Source organism: Aethalodelphis obliquidens, unplaced genomic scaffold (genome assembly GCF_003676395.1).
Source record: "Aethalodelphis obliquidens isolate GAN/ISIS:26980383/991018 unplaced genomic scaffold, ASM367639v1 scaffold70, whole genome shotgun sequence".
Taxonomy (NCBI): domain Eukaryota; kingdom Metazoa; phylum Chordata; class Mammalia; order Artiodactyla; family Delphinidae; genus Aethalodelphis; species Aethalodelphis obliquidens.
The window spans coordinates 8925236-8945998 of NW_020838014.1; the positions used below are offsets into that span (position 1 = coordinate 8925236).

The 20763-nt window shown below is 45.7% G+C and overlaps 1 protein-coding gene across 5 annotated transcripts in view; it reads left to right on the forward strand.

The window, feature by feature from the left end:
* The window catches only part of BCL9 (BCL9 transcription coactivator), an 86489-nt gene extending 67236 nt beyond the window's left edge, over positions 1-19253 (forward strand). For 4 of the 5 annotated variants that reach the window (XM_027090932.1, XM_027090934.1, XM_027090931.1 and 1 more), the window contains 7 exons: positions 4111-4423; positions 5391-5707; positions 6907-7096; positions 7991-8090; positions 11854-14095; positions 15279-15539; positions 16884-19253. In XM_027090932.1, the coding sequence (XP_026946733.1) occupies positions 4371-4423; positions 5391-5707; positions 6907-7096; positions 7991-8090; positions 11854-14095; positions 15279-15539; positions 16884-18001 (4281 nt within the window). In that variant the 5' untranslated portion in view covers positions 4111-4370 and the 3' untranslated portion in view covers positions 18002-19253. The remainder of the gene's footprint in view (positions 1-4110; positions 4424-5390; positions 5708-6906; positions 7097-7990; positions 8091-11853; positions 14096-15278; positions 15540-16883) is intronic. The other variant, XM_027090935.1, reaches the window with a different exon arrangement.
* Positions 19254-20763: the final 1510 nt, after the last annotated feature.

Consider the following 20763-nt stretch of genomic DNA (forward strand, 5'->3'; position numbering starts at 1 on the left):
GAAAAGAGTGTAATGGAGAATTTCGTCTAGATTAGTGGCTATACAGTATCCTTTCTCTCTGAAGAAGAAACACTGAAGCTGAGATTTTCTTCACTCAGCAAAAATATTCAACTTGATATGGAAGGTTAGGGGTGAGGGAGAGAGGTGTCAAGAATGACTCCAAATTTCTGTCGTGAGCAGCTGGGTGGATGAAGGTGCCATTTACTAAAACATAGAAAACTGAAGGGAAAATACTTTTGGGAGGGAGGCTATATACAGAAGAAGAATTCATCTTTGTCTTTGTTAGGTTTCAGACATCTAGTGAGATGTCAAATTGGCAGTTGTGTATACAGGTCAGCAGAGCAGAAGCTGAGCCGGAGATGGAAATTTGGGAGTTGTTGGCATGTAAAGAGTTTATAGAATACGAAGAGAAGACGCCCCAGGGTAGAGTCGTGAGGAACTCAAAATTGTAGAGATTGGATAGAGAAGGGGCCAGCAAAGGAAGCAGATGAAGAGTGACTTGAGAGGAAGGAGGAAGACTGGGGAGGTGTGGTATTATGGGAACCAAGAGAGGGGAGTTTCAAGAAGGAAGTGATCAACTGGCAGAGTCTACGAGATGGAGTAAGATGAGGTTAGAAAAGCGGCCAGTGGTGACCTTAACAAAAGTCATGGTTTTTGTGATCTGTGGGTAGAAGTTGGTTTAAAATGGTTAAAGGGTGAATGGCAAGTAAGGAACTGAAGACTGTGTCTCATCAACTCTGGTAGAGAATCTTAGCTCCAAAGGGGAATAGAATGCCAGAGCTGGTTTTGTTTTGCTTTATTTATTTTTTTTTTTTTAATCTGGAAGATACTACAACATGTCTGAAAGCTGATTGGAAATATCCAGGAGATGCAGGACGTAGAGAGGTGGCCACCGGAGAGAGTGAGGGTGCTCAGTAAGCTGGAAGGGATGGGACCTAGATCACCTGTGGTAGGACTGACCTTTGGGGAGAAGTGGGCTTTTTTTTCGGTTTCATTAATAGGGAAGAAAGATGGGATAGGTACTGATAAAAAGAGATTTGCAGATTTGGTGGTGAGGAATCCTGCCTGGTGACTTCTCTTATCCCTGTTAAGTCCTGGGCAAGGCCATGCACTAGGAGAGGAGGATGATGGTTGGAGACGGCAAAGGTAAGAAATGCCATTAGGCAGGATAGGTGAGCTTGCTAGAGAATGGCAGTAGTCATGGTTAACCTGAATGTTTATGTTGTGCTGCTAAGCATTTTCTGTGTACTGGCTCACCTTGTCCACCAAGTCCATGCTTAGCCAGGCACTGCAGTGATGAAGAGCATGGCCAGTGTCTGGCTGAATGCCAGCTCCACCACTTACTGGGGTGCGACCCAGCTTACTTGGGCAAATTACTTACTGTTTCAGAGCCTCAGTTTCCTCATCTCTAAAATAGGGATAGTAGGAGGACCTGCCTTCTGTGGTTGTTGTGAATGAGTTAGTATGTACACATAGTAAAAATTTTAAGTATTAAGAAGAAAAGAGAGCAAAATTATATAAGCAGATCTTAGAGTTAGGAGATTTAGTTATACTGGGGAAATATCTCACTCTGGCTACAATTAACCATTCTGTGGAAGATCTTTTCTAGTCCTTAAAGGTAAACATTTGAGCACTAACCTGAAAATGGAGGAGCTGAAAGAGTCTCATTTTATTCTTTGGTGTTGTATGATACGATACTTGGCAGATTTCTTGCTTGGTTGTTTTTGGTGTCAGGCTAAAGCTAGGGTGACTTATTTCAACAACTCCCTTGGATTAGGGGTTAAAGCACCTGGATTTTATTCCCATCACTAGGTGAGCCCACAAGCTTGTTTCAGCCTTCTGTGCTGTCTCTCCACCCGTAAAGTAATGGTAAGGAGATGGCTTAGAGGAAAGAGCAGGTCAGAGAGCACTGATGCGAAACCTGGGAGAAGCCCATTCACACCTGTGTGCTCCGTCCATTCATCTGTAAAATGCCGTTGATTATTATTATTAGAAATAATCTTTGCTACCAGCTCATCAGAAATGCCTGGCAGATTGAGGTGATTTGATATTTGTAATATGTTTAGAGTTTCTTTGGAAGGAGAGTGCAACACAAGTGCCAGGTGTTTCTGCTCTGAGAGGAACTGGGTACATCACCAAGAGTCCAACCACATTCTTAGTACGTCATGCTGAGTATTATAGAAAAACCGAAGAACTTTAAAACAAGGTTCTTGTCTTCAAAGAGCATAGTCTACATAGGGAAATAAAAAATACGCATGGGGGCTTCCCTGGTGGCACAGTGGTTGGGAGTCCACCTGCTGATGCGGGGGACGCGGGTTCGTGTCCCGGTCCAGGAGGGTCCCGCATGCCGCGGAGCGGCTGGGCCCGTGGGCCACGGCCGCTGGGCCTGCGCGTCCGGAGCCTGTGCTCCGCGGCGGGAGGGGCCGCAGCAGTGAGAGGCCGGCGTACAGCAAAAAAAAAAAAAAAAAAAATACACATGGGACTATTCAATTCGACGTATGATTGAGTGCTAGAATGTGTGATGCAGGCAGAAAGTACCAGAAGACGTTACAGAAGGGGACTGTGTAGGTGATAACTTCTTTTTTTTCCTGAGGTGAATGTTTTCTGATGGCTTTGTCCATGCAAGATTCATTTACCACTTCTGTTTTACCAGTGATTCCCGATGTTTAGTGGGAGGTTACAATATGGTGTATGATCATATATTATGTTGAACTTGACAGCCACAATCAGTTTTATAGTCTAAACTGGAAAAACAAAAAAAACTAAAGGTGGTGGGGGATAAACATACAACCTTAAATATAATCAAGACCAAAATATTTTTAGGATGCTTTCTCCCAAGGTCAGCATAGAAACATTCCGTAACATTGTATTCTATTTCTTTTTCCTGACTTCTTCATTTAAAAGAAAAAAACGTGATTGTATGCACTCAGAACTTCCATAAATTCATCTCATGGTCTCAGGTAAAATCGCTGGGACTGTTGCAAATTTCTAAATGAAGAAATAGACATCTAACACTTGACAATGATCATATTCAGTGCCAAGTCCTAGAATATAATGGACCCTCCCAATTTTAGTCCAGTTCTTGAGCCTCTCAAAGTGTATGTAACACCTAAGCTACTTCTAACTCCCTTTGATTCTTTAGCCACTAATCCTGCATCTAATATCCTCATTCAATCCTATACCCCATGGATAAGATACCAGAAGGTAGAACGGGAGGTGCGGGGGGACAGTGGTTACCAAAAAACCACATTGGAACTGCCCTGGAAGGACCAGTGACTGAAAGTGTATCTTGGTTTTCCCTGTTTAGGCTTCCCTAAATAAAGGGCTTTCTCATTTGTTCTCTGGCTAGGTTTGGGAATATTTTCTTGACCTTTATGCTTCAAATTAGCCTTGCAAATTGGCTCAAAAAATATCTTAGCCTTCAAAGATGTTCTTTTACCTTCCGCATTATGGATCATTCCCATGCTTACCCATGCCTACAGCTCCTGTCATTAAGCAGTGAGAACACAGGACACGTACTCAGCATAATTTAGTAGAAAGATGATAGAAATCAGGGGACAGAACTGATTGTATTGGCTCAATAGTTGATTTCAGAAGTACCTCCTTTAATGTCTCCCCACCCTGAGGCCCTGAGAATATAAACAGAGAGTAATTTGTTTCATGGTTTGAAATTGGGTTGGGTTGGTTACATTTCAGAGCCATCAGAGGTGAAACACCAGATAGTTGCTATGGATTTGGAGTACTCAGTGGTTTCAAAGCATTGTTTTGAAGAAAGAAAAACCCAGGTTTTTGAGGGTTTTGTATTTGGACGTAGAGAAATGTAAGGGAGGATATACGGCTAAAGATAAAAATGTCTTTCTCATCTGCTTACAAACGCCTGGTACACGAAGCTTGGGTGGGAGGCTTGTATGCTTGGCAGAAAGTCTTAGTCACCCTTCAGCTGCATTAGCACCAGGGCCTTTTGGCCGGAATATGAACATCTCCCTTTCCTTTAACCCTGATGGAAGCTGAGGAACCATCTAGCTCTGCACCATCAAGTTGGCGGTGCTTTAGCCTTGGTCCTGCTGTAAGGGTGTTTGATGTCTCTGTTTTTGCTCTTTTTGCTCCCAGTGTGCCCTGGAGATGCGAGATTTTCCTTTGGCAGCAGGAGGCACACACCCAGAGAATGCTGGAGCCGCAAGGGGACAGGACCCACTTCCACAGCGGAGAAAAACAAAGAGGAAAAAGGCGTGCAGGTGGCCAGCGCTAAGGGACTCACCCAACAAGCAGTGGGCCACTGCCGCTGTCCTCAGCAGCTGTTTCTGCTGCAGCCCGAGAGGAACTCGGTGAGCCCGTCCCTGTTTGTGGCTGCAAGCTCAGGATTTCAATCAATGCATTCCAGTAACCCTAAAGTGAGGAACTCTCCGTCAGGAAACACACAGAGGTGAGGGCTAGGGCCTGGCCCAGCTGCCCCTTTGGGATGTCATAGTGGACCATGAATGCTCACTGGTGGAACAACATGTTGAATTAGAAGCGAATGGGGAAAGAAAAAAAGATAATTAAATAGTGATAGAATAGTGAATCAGAGTTTAGGTTAGAGTTTTCCTCTGTTATTATTTGTCCATTATTACCTGGCCGCTCCTATTTACCACCCCTCTCCTCACCAAAACATAAAGAAAAAGACCTTAAAGACCAGCCAGTACAGTGAGCTAAACTTGGCAAATGAGGAAACCGAGACCTGGAATGGTGAGGAGGCCTAAGGTCCTAGAACTGAAACACCAGCCCCTGGACTCCCACCGTGAGGCTTTTTCCTCTGTTCCATGGAAGTTAAGCTGACGCCCTAAAAGAATTGTTTCCTTCTCCCCTGGCGGCAGTGGTTAGTGTGTCTGCTCTGGTGTGATCCTGCTTGTTCAGGGAGTATGTCCTGGAGGATTTCCCTAACCTGCCAGTCATGGGCAGGTTTCCTCGCGCTCTGCTGGACCTGCTCGTATTTTCCAGCAGGGAGGCTAGTCTCCTGTTACAGCTGTTCCTTGTCATCAGCTGAGGGGCGGGTGGTATTTTGATCTTAACGATGTCTGTTTGTTTACTCTGAGCTAGTCTTAGTGTGAGAGTCATTTCTCTATGTACATAGAAACCGTTGTCCTTTATTGACAGAAGCCCTAGAGATGGGTCCCCATGTGACTCTAGGGTTCCCAAGGCCTGGCAGGCCACTCTGCTTGATCCTCCTCTCTGTTGAGAGCTCTGAGATGAGAGCAGGGGAGGAGGGAGCAAGCAAGTGGCTGCGGTGAAAGGTGGGGTGGTTACTTAGTGGTCCAGGTCTCCTTGACCCATGATAAAAATCAGTCCTCCCTAATTTGTGCTGCCCAGTTGCATCCGGTGTCTGATCTCCCTTTGTTATTTGTCTCTTTTAGTAGCCCTAAGTCAAAGCAGGAGGTGATGGTCCGTCCCCCTACAGTGATGTCCCCATCTGGAAACCCCCAGCTGGATTCCAAATTCTCCAATCAGGGTAAACAGGGGGGCTCAGCCAGCCAATCCCAGCCATCCCCCTGTGACTCCAAGAGTGGGGGCCATACCCCTAAAGCACTCCCTGGCCCAGGTGGGAGCATGGGGCTGAAGAATGGGGCTGGAAATGGTGCCAAGGGCAAGGGGAAAAGGGAGCGAAGTATTTCCGCCGACTCCTTTGATCAGAGAGATCCTGGGACTCCAAACGATGACTCTGACATGAAAGGTATGTCTATAAGATATTTGAGACTCAGAGGGAAGTAGGTATTCCTGAGGAAAGGCCTCTGACATTGGTGGATGCCAGAGAGCCTAATAGCAGCCAAGTGGGGAGAGTAGGCGCGTCAGATTCAGGAGTTCTCGCAGTTTAAGATGGAACTATTTCTGGTCGTTTTCCTGCTAACTAAGAATAGTTTGGAACCACCTTGTTGACTTCTTGCTCTTGAGGATGCAAGCGTTTTAGGATGTTCCACGGCCCTAGCCACGTTCTTGTGGATGTTTCTGGCCTCCATACTCTTGGTACTTAAGTGTCAAGCCGGTAGCTCCAGCTTGTCTATGCCAGGGTCCACCCTGGAGCGGTCTTTCTGACACTCCTCCTCTCCATCAAATCCATCCTTCAAGACTTGGGTTTTGTGCACTCTGGCTGCCATTTGGCCAGAGTTGTAGGCACAAGAGGCAGCCCTGGCACTAGTCCAGGTTTGTCACAGTCAGTTTCAGTGTGGCAGGAACGAGTGGCTACATGTAGTAGAGATACAGTAGGCACCAAAATGGAGTGAGCCAGAAAGAGTATAGGACCAATGGCTGTGGTTTTAGGCTTTTTCCTCCTAGTATAAAGTAAAAAATCGTAACTATAGGCCAGAACATGAAACTAGTATTCAAGCAGTGGAAGTGTTACTTCCCGACCCAAATTTGAAATGAGAACCTGGGTGATCGTTCCCCTGTCTTTCCTTTCTTCTTTAGGTGTTTGTAGGAGGCCTGTTACAAGCACCAGCACTATGCTGGGGGCTGGGGGTGCCATGGTCAGCAAAACAGAAACAGTTGCTATCCTCAAGGGTTTGAATGCACCTAGACAGCAGATCATTAAACAATTACAGTAAATTTGATAAATGCTGAAATAAGGGGAGTTCGGGGGCTATGGGTTCAACTAGCAGGGGCAGCCAGTCCAGGAGGATCCAAAAGGGGTTTCCAGGAAGGAGGGACATTTATGCTAATATCTGAAGAATGCATAGTAGAGAAGTAAGGAGGTGGGGGAAGAGTGCTTTGTAATTAGTCATTTAGGGAGAAGTGTTTTTATGAATAGAAGAGGTTTCCTCTTAGCAAGGTACTTCCTCCTTGAAATTCTCAAGGTGTTTGCATTATGATGCTGTAAATGCTGGCAGAAAAAAGAGTTTTATTCTTTCTATGACATGACTCTTTTCATTCTTTTAGAATGTAATTCTGCTGACCACATAAAGTCCCAGGATTCCCAGCACACGCCACACTCGATGACCCCGTCAAATGCTACAGTCCCCAGGTCTTCCACCCCCTCCCATGGCCAGACTACTGCCCCAGAGCCCACACCTGCTCAGAAGACTCCCGCCAAAGTGGTGTATGTGTTTTCTACTGAGATGGCCAATAAGTAAGTTGATGGCTATGTCTTGCTGTTGGCGTGGCTTGTGTGTTTGGGCATCTAAGTTCTTACTCCCTTTGAAGATTGATCCTTTTTTTGCCCACTTGTATTATTACTTAAAGTTAACGCTACAGAAAGAGGTAAAATAAAATATAAAACCTCCCCACCCCTACTCCCCAGAGGCAACCATTGATGCTACTTCCTTGGCTTTCCTTCCAGAAATTTTTTGTGCTTGTACAAATATACATATGTATACTTTTTTAAGCACAAAAGGGATTGATTGCACAATATACACTTTTCTGCAACTTAGTATTCTTTTTAAAATGACACAAGTAATGTCCATTTTGGAATAATTAGAAAATGTAAACAACTAAAAAAATCTCAGGAATTTACAGAGATAACTACTGTGAACATTTTGGTACATACGTCTCTAGTGGATGGATGGGTCAATGGATATTTATTTATTTATTTAAAATGTGAATATACCCTAGTTTTTTTCATTTAAGGTTTTAAAAATTAAGATACAGAATGAATTTTGGCAGCCTTTAATTATTATTAGGTGTGAGAATTCATTTTACCCTTCTTGGGTTGGGATTTTGAGCTAGGATGCTCTATAAAACACCTACTAGAGTGGATGGCTTTGAAGGAGAAAATCCTGGGGGTTTTTAGTACCTCTTTTTGAGATTTGCTAATGGCTATCTTTTAATTTCAGAAGTTTGATGATAAACGATAGACAAATAATGAAAACCTTTTTCTCTTGATTTCTTCTCATTCAACATTGCTGGTGGTTCTTTATACTTCTCCTTCCTCTCTTATACCAGTTTAATCGGTTAAAGTGCTTTAAATTTACAGTTAGTGAAATAGGAACAAGTCCTAGTGTGTGCATCTCTTCTGTCTTTGCAGAGCTGCAGAAGCTGTATTGAAGGGCCAGGTTGAAACTATTGTCTCTTTCCACATCCAGAACATCTCTAACAGCAAGACAGAGAGAAGCACAGCCCCTCTGGTATGTCATTTTGGAAACGGAATAATGGTTTAAAGGTTCTGCAGTGACTGTAAAGGTGGGAGATGGTGAATTTCACTGATAGGGAGATAGTCTTTTTTTCTTCTCCCAGTTTTATTGAGATACAACTGACCGACAGCACCGTATAAGTTAAAAGTGTACAGCCTACTGTGCTGTATACTGTATACTTTAACTTACATACGTGACGAAATGATTACCGTCATCTCATATAGATACAAAATTAAAGACATAGAAAAAAATATATATTTTCCTTGTGGTGAGAACTTTTAGGATGTACTTTCTTAACAGCTTTTATATAGAACATATGGCAGCATTCATTATATTTATCATGTTGTACATTACATTCTTAGTACTTATTTATTCTATAACTGGAAGTTTGTGCCTTTTGACTACCCTCCTCCAATTCTCCCTCCCTGGTAACCACAAATCGGATTTCTTTTTCTATGAGTTTGTTTGTTTTTTTGTGGTCATTGACCTACAACACTATGTTAGTTTGTGGTATACACGTAGTGATTTGATATTTCTGTACATTTCAAAATGATCACCATGATAAGTCTAGTTACTGTCTATCACCATACAAAGATATTACATAGTCATTGACTGTATTCCCCACACTGTGCATTTCATACCCGTGACTTATTTATTTTGTAACTGAAAGATTGTACCTTTTAATTTTCCTCACCTATTTCTCTCCTCTCCCCAACCCCTCTCTCCTCTTTCAGCTACCTGTTTGTTCTCTGTATCTATGACTCTGTTTCCGTTTAGTTAGGTTTGTTCATTTGCTTTGTTTTTTAGGTTCCACATGTAGGTGAAATGATACAGTATTTGTCTTCCTCTGTCTGACTTATTTCACTTAGCCTAAACCTTCTAGGTCCATCCATGTTTTTGAAAATGGCAAGATTTCATTCTTTTTATGGCCAAGTAATATTCCATTGTATATATGTACTACATCTTCTTTATCTGTTCATCTATTGATGGGCACTTAGGTTGTGTCCATATCTTGGCTATTGTAAATAATGCTGCAGTGAACATAAGGGTACATGTCTTTTCTAATTGGTGTTTTTGTTTTCTTTGGATAAATACCCAGGACTGAAATTGCTGGATTGTATGTTAGTTATATTTTTAATTTTTTGTGGAATCTCCACACTGTTTTCCATATTGGCTACACCAATTTACATTCCCACCAACAGTGTATGAAGGTTCAATGGGAGATAATCTTGATGGTATAAACTACATTCTGAGCATTTAACCTAATTGTGTGGTTTTAGGCATATCACACTGCATTGGCCTTTTCTACTAACACGCTGATATATTGATGAATTACTAGGAGAGAAGAGGTACAACATAAAAAAGGAGATATTTAGATATCTTAGGATTTCTGTCATGTAGCCATCTCTGGGAAATTCTGAATTCAGACCCTCTGTAAAGAGCAGGATTTTAAAAAATAGCAAACACTCTTGAGTTACTTGAAGAACAGAGAAAAAGCAGCAACAAAAACTGCAGTACTGGAGTACATGCTGATGATACCATAATTAAGGTCTCAGTGACTTTCAAAATGATTCTTATTTATTTCAAAGTGAGAGAACCATTGAATGCTTTTAATTGCTTGATATTTCCAAAATTATAGTAAATGTTAGTCTGTTTCCTCTCTGGAACTTAAGCACCTACTATAAATTACATTAGAAAATGCATATAATGGTTGTTTTAATACACGTAGTGTTCCAAATTGAACCAAAAGATATTTCTTGTGTCTTACATTGTCAAGGCATTGCACCAAATGCTGTGGGGACACTAGAGGTTCAAGGTACAGTCCCTGAGTTCAGGAAGCATAAAATCTAAAACTTGGATGAGTCTTAAACATGGGAAAAGTTAAATGACAATAAACGACTGAAGTGACAATTCAATACAGAATGGATGACATTTCGTCCTTGTTGTATATGAACATAGAAGTCCCCCCTGTGACATAGCAGGCTTAGGCTTTCCTAGGCCTAGGAAAAGAATTTCATGTCACTCTGCATCTCTGCTACTCAAGGGTAGACGATGGATACGTATAATATTTTAAATGTATATATTTTTAAATTTATACTTTAAAAATATTTGTTTATTTATAATTTATATCATTTCGGAATGCACGGCGTACATTGCAACTCAAACCGACATTTTATTGACTTAATGACAGATCTTAAGTCATTAAGACAGTTTTCACTTCCACCTTCTCTGGTACTAAAATGAAATCAGAAAAGGAGTTTATAAGGAGTGAATTGGGAATAGTCCAATAGTCCATTGCTCCAAATCTAAAATATAAAGGGTGGTACTAAACTGTTTCTTCTGTCACGGTCACCTTGTAGGAAATCAGTGACCACCCTTAACAACAGAACCAAACTTAAACTAGCACTGGAGAGAAAATTAAGGTGACCTCCACACTCCAGTTAAGGAGTCAGAGAGACAGAGGACACTGCAACATCCAGAGTCATCCAAGTTCAGCCAGTCTTACCCCCACCAGTCTTGGTCTGCAGACACAGATGCATGGAGAATACCAGCAAGTGGAACATTTGCATACATACCCACGGAACGTGAACTGTTCGTGTTCAGGGATATGTATGATGATTCCTGTACAAATCTGCGCCTTGATAAACGTTCCAGAGAGTAGGTGGGGATGTAAGTAAGAGTGTTAGGGGTTTGGAAATACAGGCTGGATTAAGCGAACAGGGAGGAGCAAGTGAACATCAAAAAGGGATCACGCGGCTCACTGGAGGCTGGTGAGAGATCCCTTGATGGAGTCGCTAGACTGGGCCTGTCTGTTCTTCATTACCGCCCTTCTCTAGTACCAGTACCTCCAGCAGTGCCGAGGTGTAGACCCAGAACATTACAAGTTCCTCTTCCAGACACTGACAGTGTCCGTGTCACCTATTGTAGGTGAGCGTGCCTTTACCCAGGACTTAGTATAGCATCGGTACTTAATAAATAATAATAAGGCGATCATCCAGCCTGTAGAAAGGGCCGCATGCTGTCTATTGGAAAGAACAGATCAAGGGACAGCACAAGCTAGATAGCCTCAGATTTCTCTGCAGACCCTTCCTGCCTACAGATGGTCTTACTACAGTTAATGTACAAATTCTCGTATGGAATCAGTGATCACAAACTGAAAACAGAAATCGGAGATGTCAGGCCCCTGGAAACTCAAGGATAGGAGTACCTCACTAGTCACTGTGCCAGGGGAAACACTGAAGTGGAGCGGCCGTACCTCCCGCCTCTGACGGGCAGAGTACAGAGCTGGAGGTGACAACGACTTTCTCTTTCAGTTGAAAACATTAGACTTTTTGATTGACAATGAGAAGTCTACATATCCAGTTATACTTTCGGGGAAAGAAAAAGGTGTTAGGTACAGCCTCCCACATACCAAGAAACTAATCTCTCCCTGAATCAGAAACACATAGTAGACATGTGATATCAAACCTGTTCCTCGAAATAGATACTCAAATGTATTCACTTTGGCAGCGTGGCTTTCCCTTGGCATGCTTTAAAGTTATTCAGCAAGGGAAAGAGGATGCCGTTTGACAGCAAAGTGTGAGAAAGAAATCAAAATGTCTGCATGTCCAGAGTGGGGTTGTACATGAGCAGTTTCTACAGCAAGTGTCAGTGTAGATTTATGTGGCTGGGACAAGTCCTTTATAACATATCTTGCTCTTTTCATTGCCCTTCTGTTCAGTTCACCAATGATTTTTAAAATCTCGTTTATCTTCAGAACACACAGATATCTGCCCTTCGGAATGATCCAAAACCTCTCCCACAACAGCCCCCCACTCCAGCCAACCAGGACCAGACTTCCTCCCAGAACACCAGACTGCAGCCAACTCCACCCATTCCGGCACCAGCACCCAAGCCTGCCGCCCCCCCGCGTCCCCTGGACCGGGATAGTCCTGGGGTAGAAAACAAACTGATTCCTTCTGTAGGCAGCCCTGCCAGCTCCACTCCACTGCCGCCAGACGGTACCGGGCCAAACTCGACGCCCAACAACCGAGCAGTGACTCCCGTTTCCCAGGGGAGCAGTAGCTCTTCAGCAGATCCCAAAGGCCCCCCACCTCCACCGGTGTCCAGTGGAGAGCCCCCCCCGCTGGGAGAGAACCCCGACGGACTGTCTCAGGAGCAGCTGGAGCACCGGGAGCGCTCCTTACAAACGCTCAGAGATATCCAGCGCATGCTTTTCCCTGATGAGAAAGAATTCCCGGGAGGACAGAGTGGGGGACCCCAGCAGAATACTGGGGTGTTAGATGGACCTCAGAAAAAACCAGAAGGGCCAATACAGGCCATGATGGCTCAATCCCAAAGCCTAGGTAAGGGGCCTGGGCCCCGGACAGACGTGGGGGCTCCATTTGGCCCTCAGGGACACAGAGATGTGCCCTTTTCTCCGGATGAAATGGTTCCACCTTCCATGAACTCCCAGTCTGGGCCCATTGGACCCGACCACCTGGATCACATGACCCCGGAGCAGATAGCGTGGCTGAAACTGCAGCAGGAGTTCTATGAGGAGAAGAGGAGAAAGCAGGAGCAAGTGGTCGTGCAGCAGTGCTCCCTCCAGGACATGATGGTCCATCAGCACGGGCCGCGGGGAGTGGTCCGAGGGCCTCCCCCTCCGTACCAGATGACCCCCAGTGAGGCCTGGGGGCCTGGGGGTGCAGAGCCCTTTGCTGACGGTATCAACATGCCCCATTCTCTGCCCCCGAGGGCCATGGCTCCCCACCCCAACATGCCAGGTAGCCAGATGCGCCTCCCTGGATTTGCAGGAATGATGAACTCTGAAATGGAGGGGCCTAATGTCCCCAACCCAGCATCTAGACCAGGTCTTTCTGGAGTCAGCTGGCCAGACGATGTGCCAAAAATCCCAGACGGTCGAAACTTCCCGCCTGGCCAGGGCGTGTTCAGTGGTCCTGGCCGAGGGGAACGTTTCCCAAACCCCCAAGGATTGTCTGAAGAGATGTTTCAACAGCAGCTGGCAGAGAAACAGCTGGGTCTGCCCCCGGGGATGAGCATGGAAGGCATCAGGCCCGGCATGGAGATGAACAGGCTGATCCCTGGCTCCCAGCGACACATGGAGCCGGGGAGTAATCCCATCTTCCCTCGAATACCAGTAGAGGGCCCGCTGAGCCCTTCTAGGGGTGACTTTCCAAAAGGAATGCCCCCACAGATGGGCCCCGGTCGGGAACTCGAGTTTGGGATGGTTCCTAGTGGGATGAAGGGAGATGTCAGTCTAAATGTCAACATGGGATCCAACTCTCAGATGATACCTCAGAAGATGAGAGAGGCTGGGGTGGGGCCCGAGGAGATGATGAAACTCCGCGCTGGCGGTGCAGACATGCTGCCTGCTCAGCAGAAGATGGTGCCCCTGCCCTTTGGCGAGCACCCTCAGCAAGAGTATGGCATGGGCCCCAGGCCGTTCCTCCCCATGTCTCAGGGTCCAGGCAGCAACAGTGGCTTGCGGAATCTCAGAGAACCAATTGGGCCCGACCAAAGGACTAACAGCCGGCTCAGTCATATGCCACCACTACCTCTCAACCCTTCTAGTAACCCCACTAGCCTCAACACCGCTCCTTCCGTTCAGCGCGGCCTGGGGCGGAAGCCCGTGGATCTCTCTGTGGCAGGCAGCCAGGTGCATTCCCCAGGCATTAACCCTCTGAAATCTCCCACGATGCGCCAAGTCCAGTCGCCAATGCTGGGCTCGCCCTCGGGGAACCTCAAGTCCCCCCAGACTCCATCGCAGCTGGCAGGCATGCTGGCGGGCCCAGCTGCTGCTGCTTCCATTAAGTCCCCCCCTGTCTTGGGGTCTGCTGCTGCTTCGCCTGTTCACCTCAAGTCTCCATCACTTCCCGCCCCGTCACCGGGATGGACCTCCTCTCCAAAACCTCCCCTTCAGAGCCCCGGGATCCCTCCAAACCATAAAGCACCCCTCACCATGGCCTCCCCAGCCATGCTGGGAAGTGTAGAGTCAGGTCAGTATGCTTTCATCCTCACAGTTGCACCTTAAAGCCAGAGATTGCAAAAGCCTGATTTACATCCTTTAAGAAAACTGGTGTCTTAACCTGATTATGCAACCAAAGGAGGTGGCTTTTGCCAAGATGGACGTATTTGTGGCAGAGTGCGTAATCAGTACTTCCGTGGGGTTATGCTCTTAGTGCAGAATATGTTTCTCAGATAGGACTGGGAGGAAAATGGGAAATGTGTGTCATTTCACTGAATGATTTACATTTGCACAGTGAACTCACGGTGGTGGAATAGAATGTCTCAACAGTGGGTAAATGTGCCTTTAAATACTAGATCCACCCACTTCAGAGGGCTGCCCTTCATCATGTCAAGAGAGTCTGAGTATCATCCCAAGCAAAGAGGAGAGGCTGCTGAGAGACTTGAGTGGTTCTCGTAAATATGTGTTGACCATAGAAACTGTTACCGAAACATTCTCCTTGGTAAACTGCTGTTCTCAGAGATCAGCTACAATTTATTAGTATTTTCTTCCTAGGAGAAGCTCTCACTGATGATGGTGGTTTTGTGAACGGGACCAGAGGAGGTCAGTGGAAGATGAGCACTGAGGTATAAATACTAGGTCTGTGCTGTCTCCACTTGAGGAAGACTAGAATCAGAATAAGATAGATTTATCCTCCCAAGCTCAAGTGTGTCTCTCTGTTAGGTAGCAGTTCACAAAAGCAGTACAGTGGAGTTGCCCCCTCAGACCTTTTCAGTTCAGACACCTTGGTGGCAGAAAATCAATCAAGAGCGTGTGTAGGGCGATTCGGTTAGTACCTGGGGTGGGATTGCTAATCTGGCTTCCTAGCATACTAATGCCTGAGTCGAATTCTAAATTGTGATTGGCAGGGGAAAGAGATCCATAAGAGTTGCCTGTAACCCATGGTTTTCCCAAGTTTGAACTAATATTTCTTATGCATTCTTGGTGCGTTTGTCTTCCCATCTGCTGAGCTGTCACCTCCATCTCACACTGCAGTCTCCCTCTGCACACACACGGAGCTTGACTAGAGACTGATGATTCATGTCCTGGGTCTAATAACACTGTCCTGTTCATCTGTCTCATTCCTGGCCCTGCTCGTTCATAACGATAGGCCCAGTAGCTTTCAAGAGAAATCTAATTCCCTGCCCTTTTTTTATTTTGCTTTCTTCTCCTAGGTGGCCCCCCACCTCCTACAGCCAGCCAGTCTGCCTCTGTGAGTATCCCGGGAAGTCTTCCCTCTAGTACACCTTACACCATGCCTCCAGAGCCGACCCTTTCCCAGAACCCACTGTCTATTATGATGTCTCGAATGTCCAAGTTTGCAATGCCCAGTTCTACCCCGTTATACCACGATGCCATCAAGACCGTGGCCAGCTCAGATGACGACTCCCCTCCAGCTCGTTCTCCCAACTTGCCATCAATGAATAATATGCCAGGTAAGAAATCAGGAAGATAGGATATGGAGCTAGCTCTGGACAAAAGAAAAACTTCTTGAAGTCTTTTCTTGATGGCTGGACATTCACCAAGTTAGAAAAGTATACTATCTGAGTTAGTTTCAGTAAAACTAAAGTGTCTTGCCTAGAGGAAGAGAATGATCACAGTATTTTTTATTAGCTTAATTCAGTATTTGTTGATAAGAAAGCAGGCTTCTTTATAGTTCTTGTCACTTTCTTATGGAAATTTTGATGCTTCTGTGTTCCTAGATGCTTTTTTTTTTTTTTTTTTTTTTTGGTAGAGGTTGGGGAGGTCCTCCTGGCCCAAAACTGGGAGCGGTATCTTTTCAACATGCTGATCAGAATGTCTTTAGTCCTCAGATATTTTCCTGGAAGGGCAGCCTCAAACCACAAGCAGCCACAGGATTTCAGACAATGGAAAGCCCCTATTTCCTAGAGAATCACTTTCTTTAGGACTAGAGAGAGAATAAAATTCCTCCCTTCCCTACTCATTCTGTTCTCCTTCACCCCTACACCTCCCGTCTCCCCAAATCTCACTAATAGGACATGATCTGGGGTGGTGAAGGTGGTCAGTAAAGAGACCATGACTTTTGAGCCATGGGTGTCTGGTTCCAGTTCCATTCTGATTGTTAGGGATGCTCTTTATCATCAGGCAGGTTAGGGCACGCTCTGTGTGTGGCACAAGCACCATCCTTACCATTCTCAGTGGTTAACTCCATGGACAGACCAAATATTTAAATGTCCCAGAGATCATAGTAGAACCTGTGTGTTTTCCTTTTCCATTAAAAGTTAGCTTTTCTTTACCGTTTCACGTAACGTAGAGTTCGAAATGCTCTCTCTGTAAGGTAATATAAAATAGTGATGTCAAGTATCAATTGAAAAAGGCCTGTTTGGTTTCCTTGTTGTTATTGCTGATTCTTAGACTCTTAGGACTGATTAGTCCTCTTTCTCCAAAAAGGACCATACTAAGTCATCCAGGCAAATTGTTTTCTTCTATATTAAATGTCTCCAATGACGAAGACTGTACTCATTTGCATATTCACTTGTAACTTTTCACACAGGAGACTTTCTTCCTAGCTGTCTTCTATATACCTTTATGTCTTACAGTTTAAGACTCAATAATATATTGTCTTGTAGAGCTGTTGGTTTGTGTGCCCCAAAATGTATTATAATCTTATGGAGGGCAGAGATTGTGCATTGTATGTTTCCCCAGCACAGTACCATGCACACTTGATGCACAATAGTGTTTTTGTTAATTTGATTTATGATAGTTTTCCTGAGTTGCTTTCGGTTAAGTTGATTCCTTTGATATCTTTATTTTTCTAGGACTGGGCATTAATACACAGAATCCTCGAATTTCAGGTCCAAACCCCGTGGTTCCAATGCCAACCCTCAGCCCAATGGGAATGACCCAGCCACTTTCTCACTCCAATCAGATGCCCTCTCCGAATGCCATGGGACCCACCATACCTCCTCATGGGGTCCCGATGGGGCCTGGCTTGATGTCACACAATCCTATCATGGGGCATGGGTCCCAGGAGCCTCCGATGGTACCTCAAGGACGGATGGGTTTCCCCCAGGGCTTCCCTCCAGTTCAATCTCCTCCACAGCAGGTTCCATTTCCTCACAATGGCCCCAGTGGGGGGCAGGGCAACTTCCCAGGAGGGATGGGTTTCCCAGGAGAAGGGCCCCTCGGCCGCCCCAGCAACCTGCCCCAAAGTTCAGCAGATGCAGCACTTTGCAAGCCTGGAGGCCCAGGGGGTCCTGACTCCTTCGCTGTCCTGGGGAACAGCATGCCTTCAGTGTTTACAGACCCAGATCTACAGGAGGTCATCCGACCTGGAGCCACCGGAATACCTGAGTTTGATCTGTCTCGCATTATTCCATCTGAGAAGCCTAGCCAGACACTGCAATATTTCCCTCGAGGGGAAGTCCCAGGCCGTAAACAGCCCCAGGGTCCTGGACCTGGGTTTTCGCACATGCAGGGGATGATGGGCGAACAAGCCCCCAGAATGGGACTAGCATTACCTGGCATGGGAGGTCCAGGGCCGGTGGGAACTCCGGACATCCCTCTTGGTACAGCTCCATCCATGCCAGGCCACAACCCAATGAGACCACCAGCCTTTCTCCAGCAAGGCATGATGGGACCTCACCATCGGATGATGTCACCAGCACAATCTACAATGCCCGGCCAGCCCACCCTGATGAGCAATCCAGCTGCTGCCGTGGGCATGATTCCTGGCAAGGATCGAGGGCCTGCCGGGCTCTACACCCACCCTGGGCCTGTGGGCTCTCCAGGCATGATGATGTCCATGCAGGGCATGATGGGACCCCAACAGAACATCATGATCCCCCCACAGATGAGGCCCCGGAGCATGGCCGCTGACGTGGGCATGGGTGGATTTAGCCAAGGACCTGGCAACCCAGGAAACATGATGTTTTAAGCTGCTAAGATTGGATGTGCCGATCCTTGTCAAGATGAGATTCCAGGTCCTGAGAGCTGCTTTGAGGGAGTTCCAGGAGTACTGTTGGTCATGCAATAGGAGAACAGAGACCCAAGGGCTGCTTTGCGGGAGGGGGGAACTCGAGAATGTATGGATTTATCTGAAAACAAATTATTCATTTAATCAACAGGTGTGTTTTTTTAAGATTTATTTTTTAAGAATTATTTTTGTGGACTTGGGTATCCCATGATAGCACCTACTTGGGGATCTGTAGCCGTGCTTTGAGAATTGCCATGGGCCATGTGTTGCACCATTCTCTGTATGTTTACGTCCTTTGGACTGGCTTCTCCCAGGATTCTTTTCTGGTTTTGTTTTTGCTTTGGGCTTTATTTTTTTTGTGTGTACTGTACTATATTGTAAAAGGGATTTTAGCAGAGACTTTAGTCTTTGGGACAAGAGAACAGGAATGCTGGGCTGTTTACTTTAGGTGGAGAATCCATCTTCAGACCTTTGGACTATTTTCTTTCAACTCCAGTGTATAGAAAAACCAAACTACGACCTCAGAGCAGAGTATTAATGAAAAGCACAAAAAGAGGAACTAAGTTCAGCGAGGGGTGGGGGGAGGGGGGAGATTTTTCTTTTTAAAAATAATGATGCTTAGGACATTTGTTTTTCAGTTCAAGTGCTCTTCAGCACTGTCTGTCTCTCCCAATCTGAAGACCCACCTTCACATTTTTCTCTTGTTTTCCCTCCTCTCTCCTTCCCTATCTTCTTGGTTAAGTGAGTTTCCTCCTGTTGTGTCCCCCACTGGTGACCCCCTGCTTCCCTCCTCTCTTTTTCCCTTTGGCAGCTGCAATACACGGTGTTATTTTGGGGAAATAAATCTAACGAAGCCTCGCCTTCCATGCCGAGCGTTGTCCCGGCTCTGGGAGGGAAAGGTCTGTCTTTGGGATGCTCAATGGTCTTCTTTGCCCTTCGTCTTTTCTTCCCCAGCCTACCCTTCCCTGCCCACCTTGTTTTCTGTTCTCCTTTTATTAGGAATTCCCAAGTGAATTTTATTAATGTGGGAGTGGAACAGATGCTAAAAGCTATCCAAGATTTTGTTTTTGTTTTTAATTTTGTGTTTCCTTCCCTTCCCTCCCCGTCCCATGCGTCAAACGTTCTGTGTAACCTCCATTAAATTTGGTACAAAACCACTCACCAGAGCTGTGGTGTCAGAAAAATAAAATATATTGTTTCTTACAAAATTGAATTGCCTTTTTTGTCCATTTGGATTCCTGTTTGTTCAGTATTGGGCTTATTAGTTGCCATGTGACCCAGAAGCATAGTAGCTTTGTATCGGAGTTGATCTGGGTGAAGGTTAGGGGAAGTACATAAAAGTGCTTTTGCAGATGAAGCGTATTGCTTGCTGTTGAGGAGTAACTACTCGTGTAGACTGATCCTGTGCTGTTTCTGTCCTAATCAGGAAATCCTAGCTACAGGCAGAAGAGCAGCCCTGGTCCCCATGCCCCACCTCTAGAGGCAATTCATGGTCTTTACTGGGAATTTTTGTGAGAGCCAGTGTAATGGTGTGAAGTAATTAAGAGGCCAAAGGTGTATTTTTAGTTATTTGAAAAGCCATGAAATGTCCCTGGAGCTTGTCAAGGTGAAGTATTCTTACTGCACCCGCAATCGTGGGTCTCTGTCGTCCGTTCTGCTTCCCCACCGCTGCCTGTCCGCGTCCCCTCTGCAGGCCCTGCTCAGTCTACACAGTTCACTTCCACGCACACACCTTCGGCACGTCAGCGTGTGTCCCGCAAGGTACGCCTCTAAGGGACCAGCTGTTTGTGTTTCTGTACAGTTAGGTTTGTTCTGGTGTGTGTATTTGAGTTGTAGGCGTCTTTAGCTAAGCAAGTGGGCGTCTGTGTGCGTGTTTGTTCTCAGGTGAGAGAATCTAAGCGAGGAGCAGCAGGTGCAGAGTCGTCTGCAGACAGGCTTGTACAGATGGGGCTCTGCTGGTGTTCCACAGTCTGAGTTTTACCTGTGAATGTTTCTCTCTCTCCCCGAGAGTGTTCTGAGAGTCATTTTCTCTTCCACCTTCAGCAGCACTATCTTCTCAGTAACACAAGAGCCCCAGACCACAAAAGTGAGATTTAATTTGAGCACCTCCTCTACCAGTCACGTCCACTCTACTTGCGTTCCCTTGCAAATTCTTGAGGGGCCCTAGGAAGTAGGTCGTAATCATCTCATTTGCAGTTGAGAAAACTGGGCTCACTGGTTTAAGAATTCTGACACAATCAGATCTTTACAGAGGGTCCTGGGCGGTGAAAATTTTACCTTGTGGAGAAATTAGAAGAGTACAACGAGCATTTTGTTTCATGAATTTAGCCCTGTTCCTAGGTTCTCTGGCTTTGAAGTAATAGAAGAGAACAGGGAAACAGCTAGGCATGGGGAGCGTGAGATGAGAGCCCTGAAAGGAAGGCTGGGACCTGGCGTTTGTCCACTGGTCCGGCTTCGTGGGCATCCCCACTTCCTGCTGCATCTCATAGTGCTGTGGTCACTAATGCTGTGTGGTCCCTTTGCGTCTGTCCCAAGGAGGGAGCCAAAGGCAGACAGGAGTCTTGTGGACCCTTGCTGGGAGAGGCTGGGGATGTGGCACTCCGCGCTGCCCCCTGCTGGAGAACTTGCAGCAGTGCAGACCAACTTACCCGTTTCAAAGGAGCTGGGTTTTGAAAAGACCCCTTCAATAAATCTTCATTCATTTACATTATCAGCTTATACAT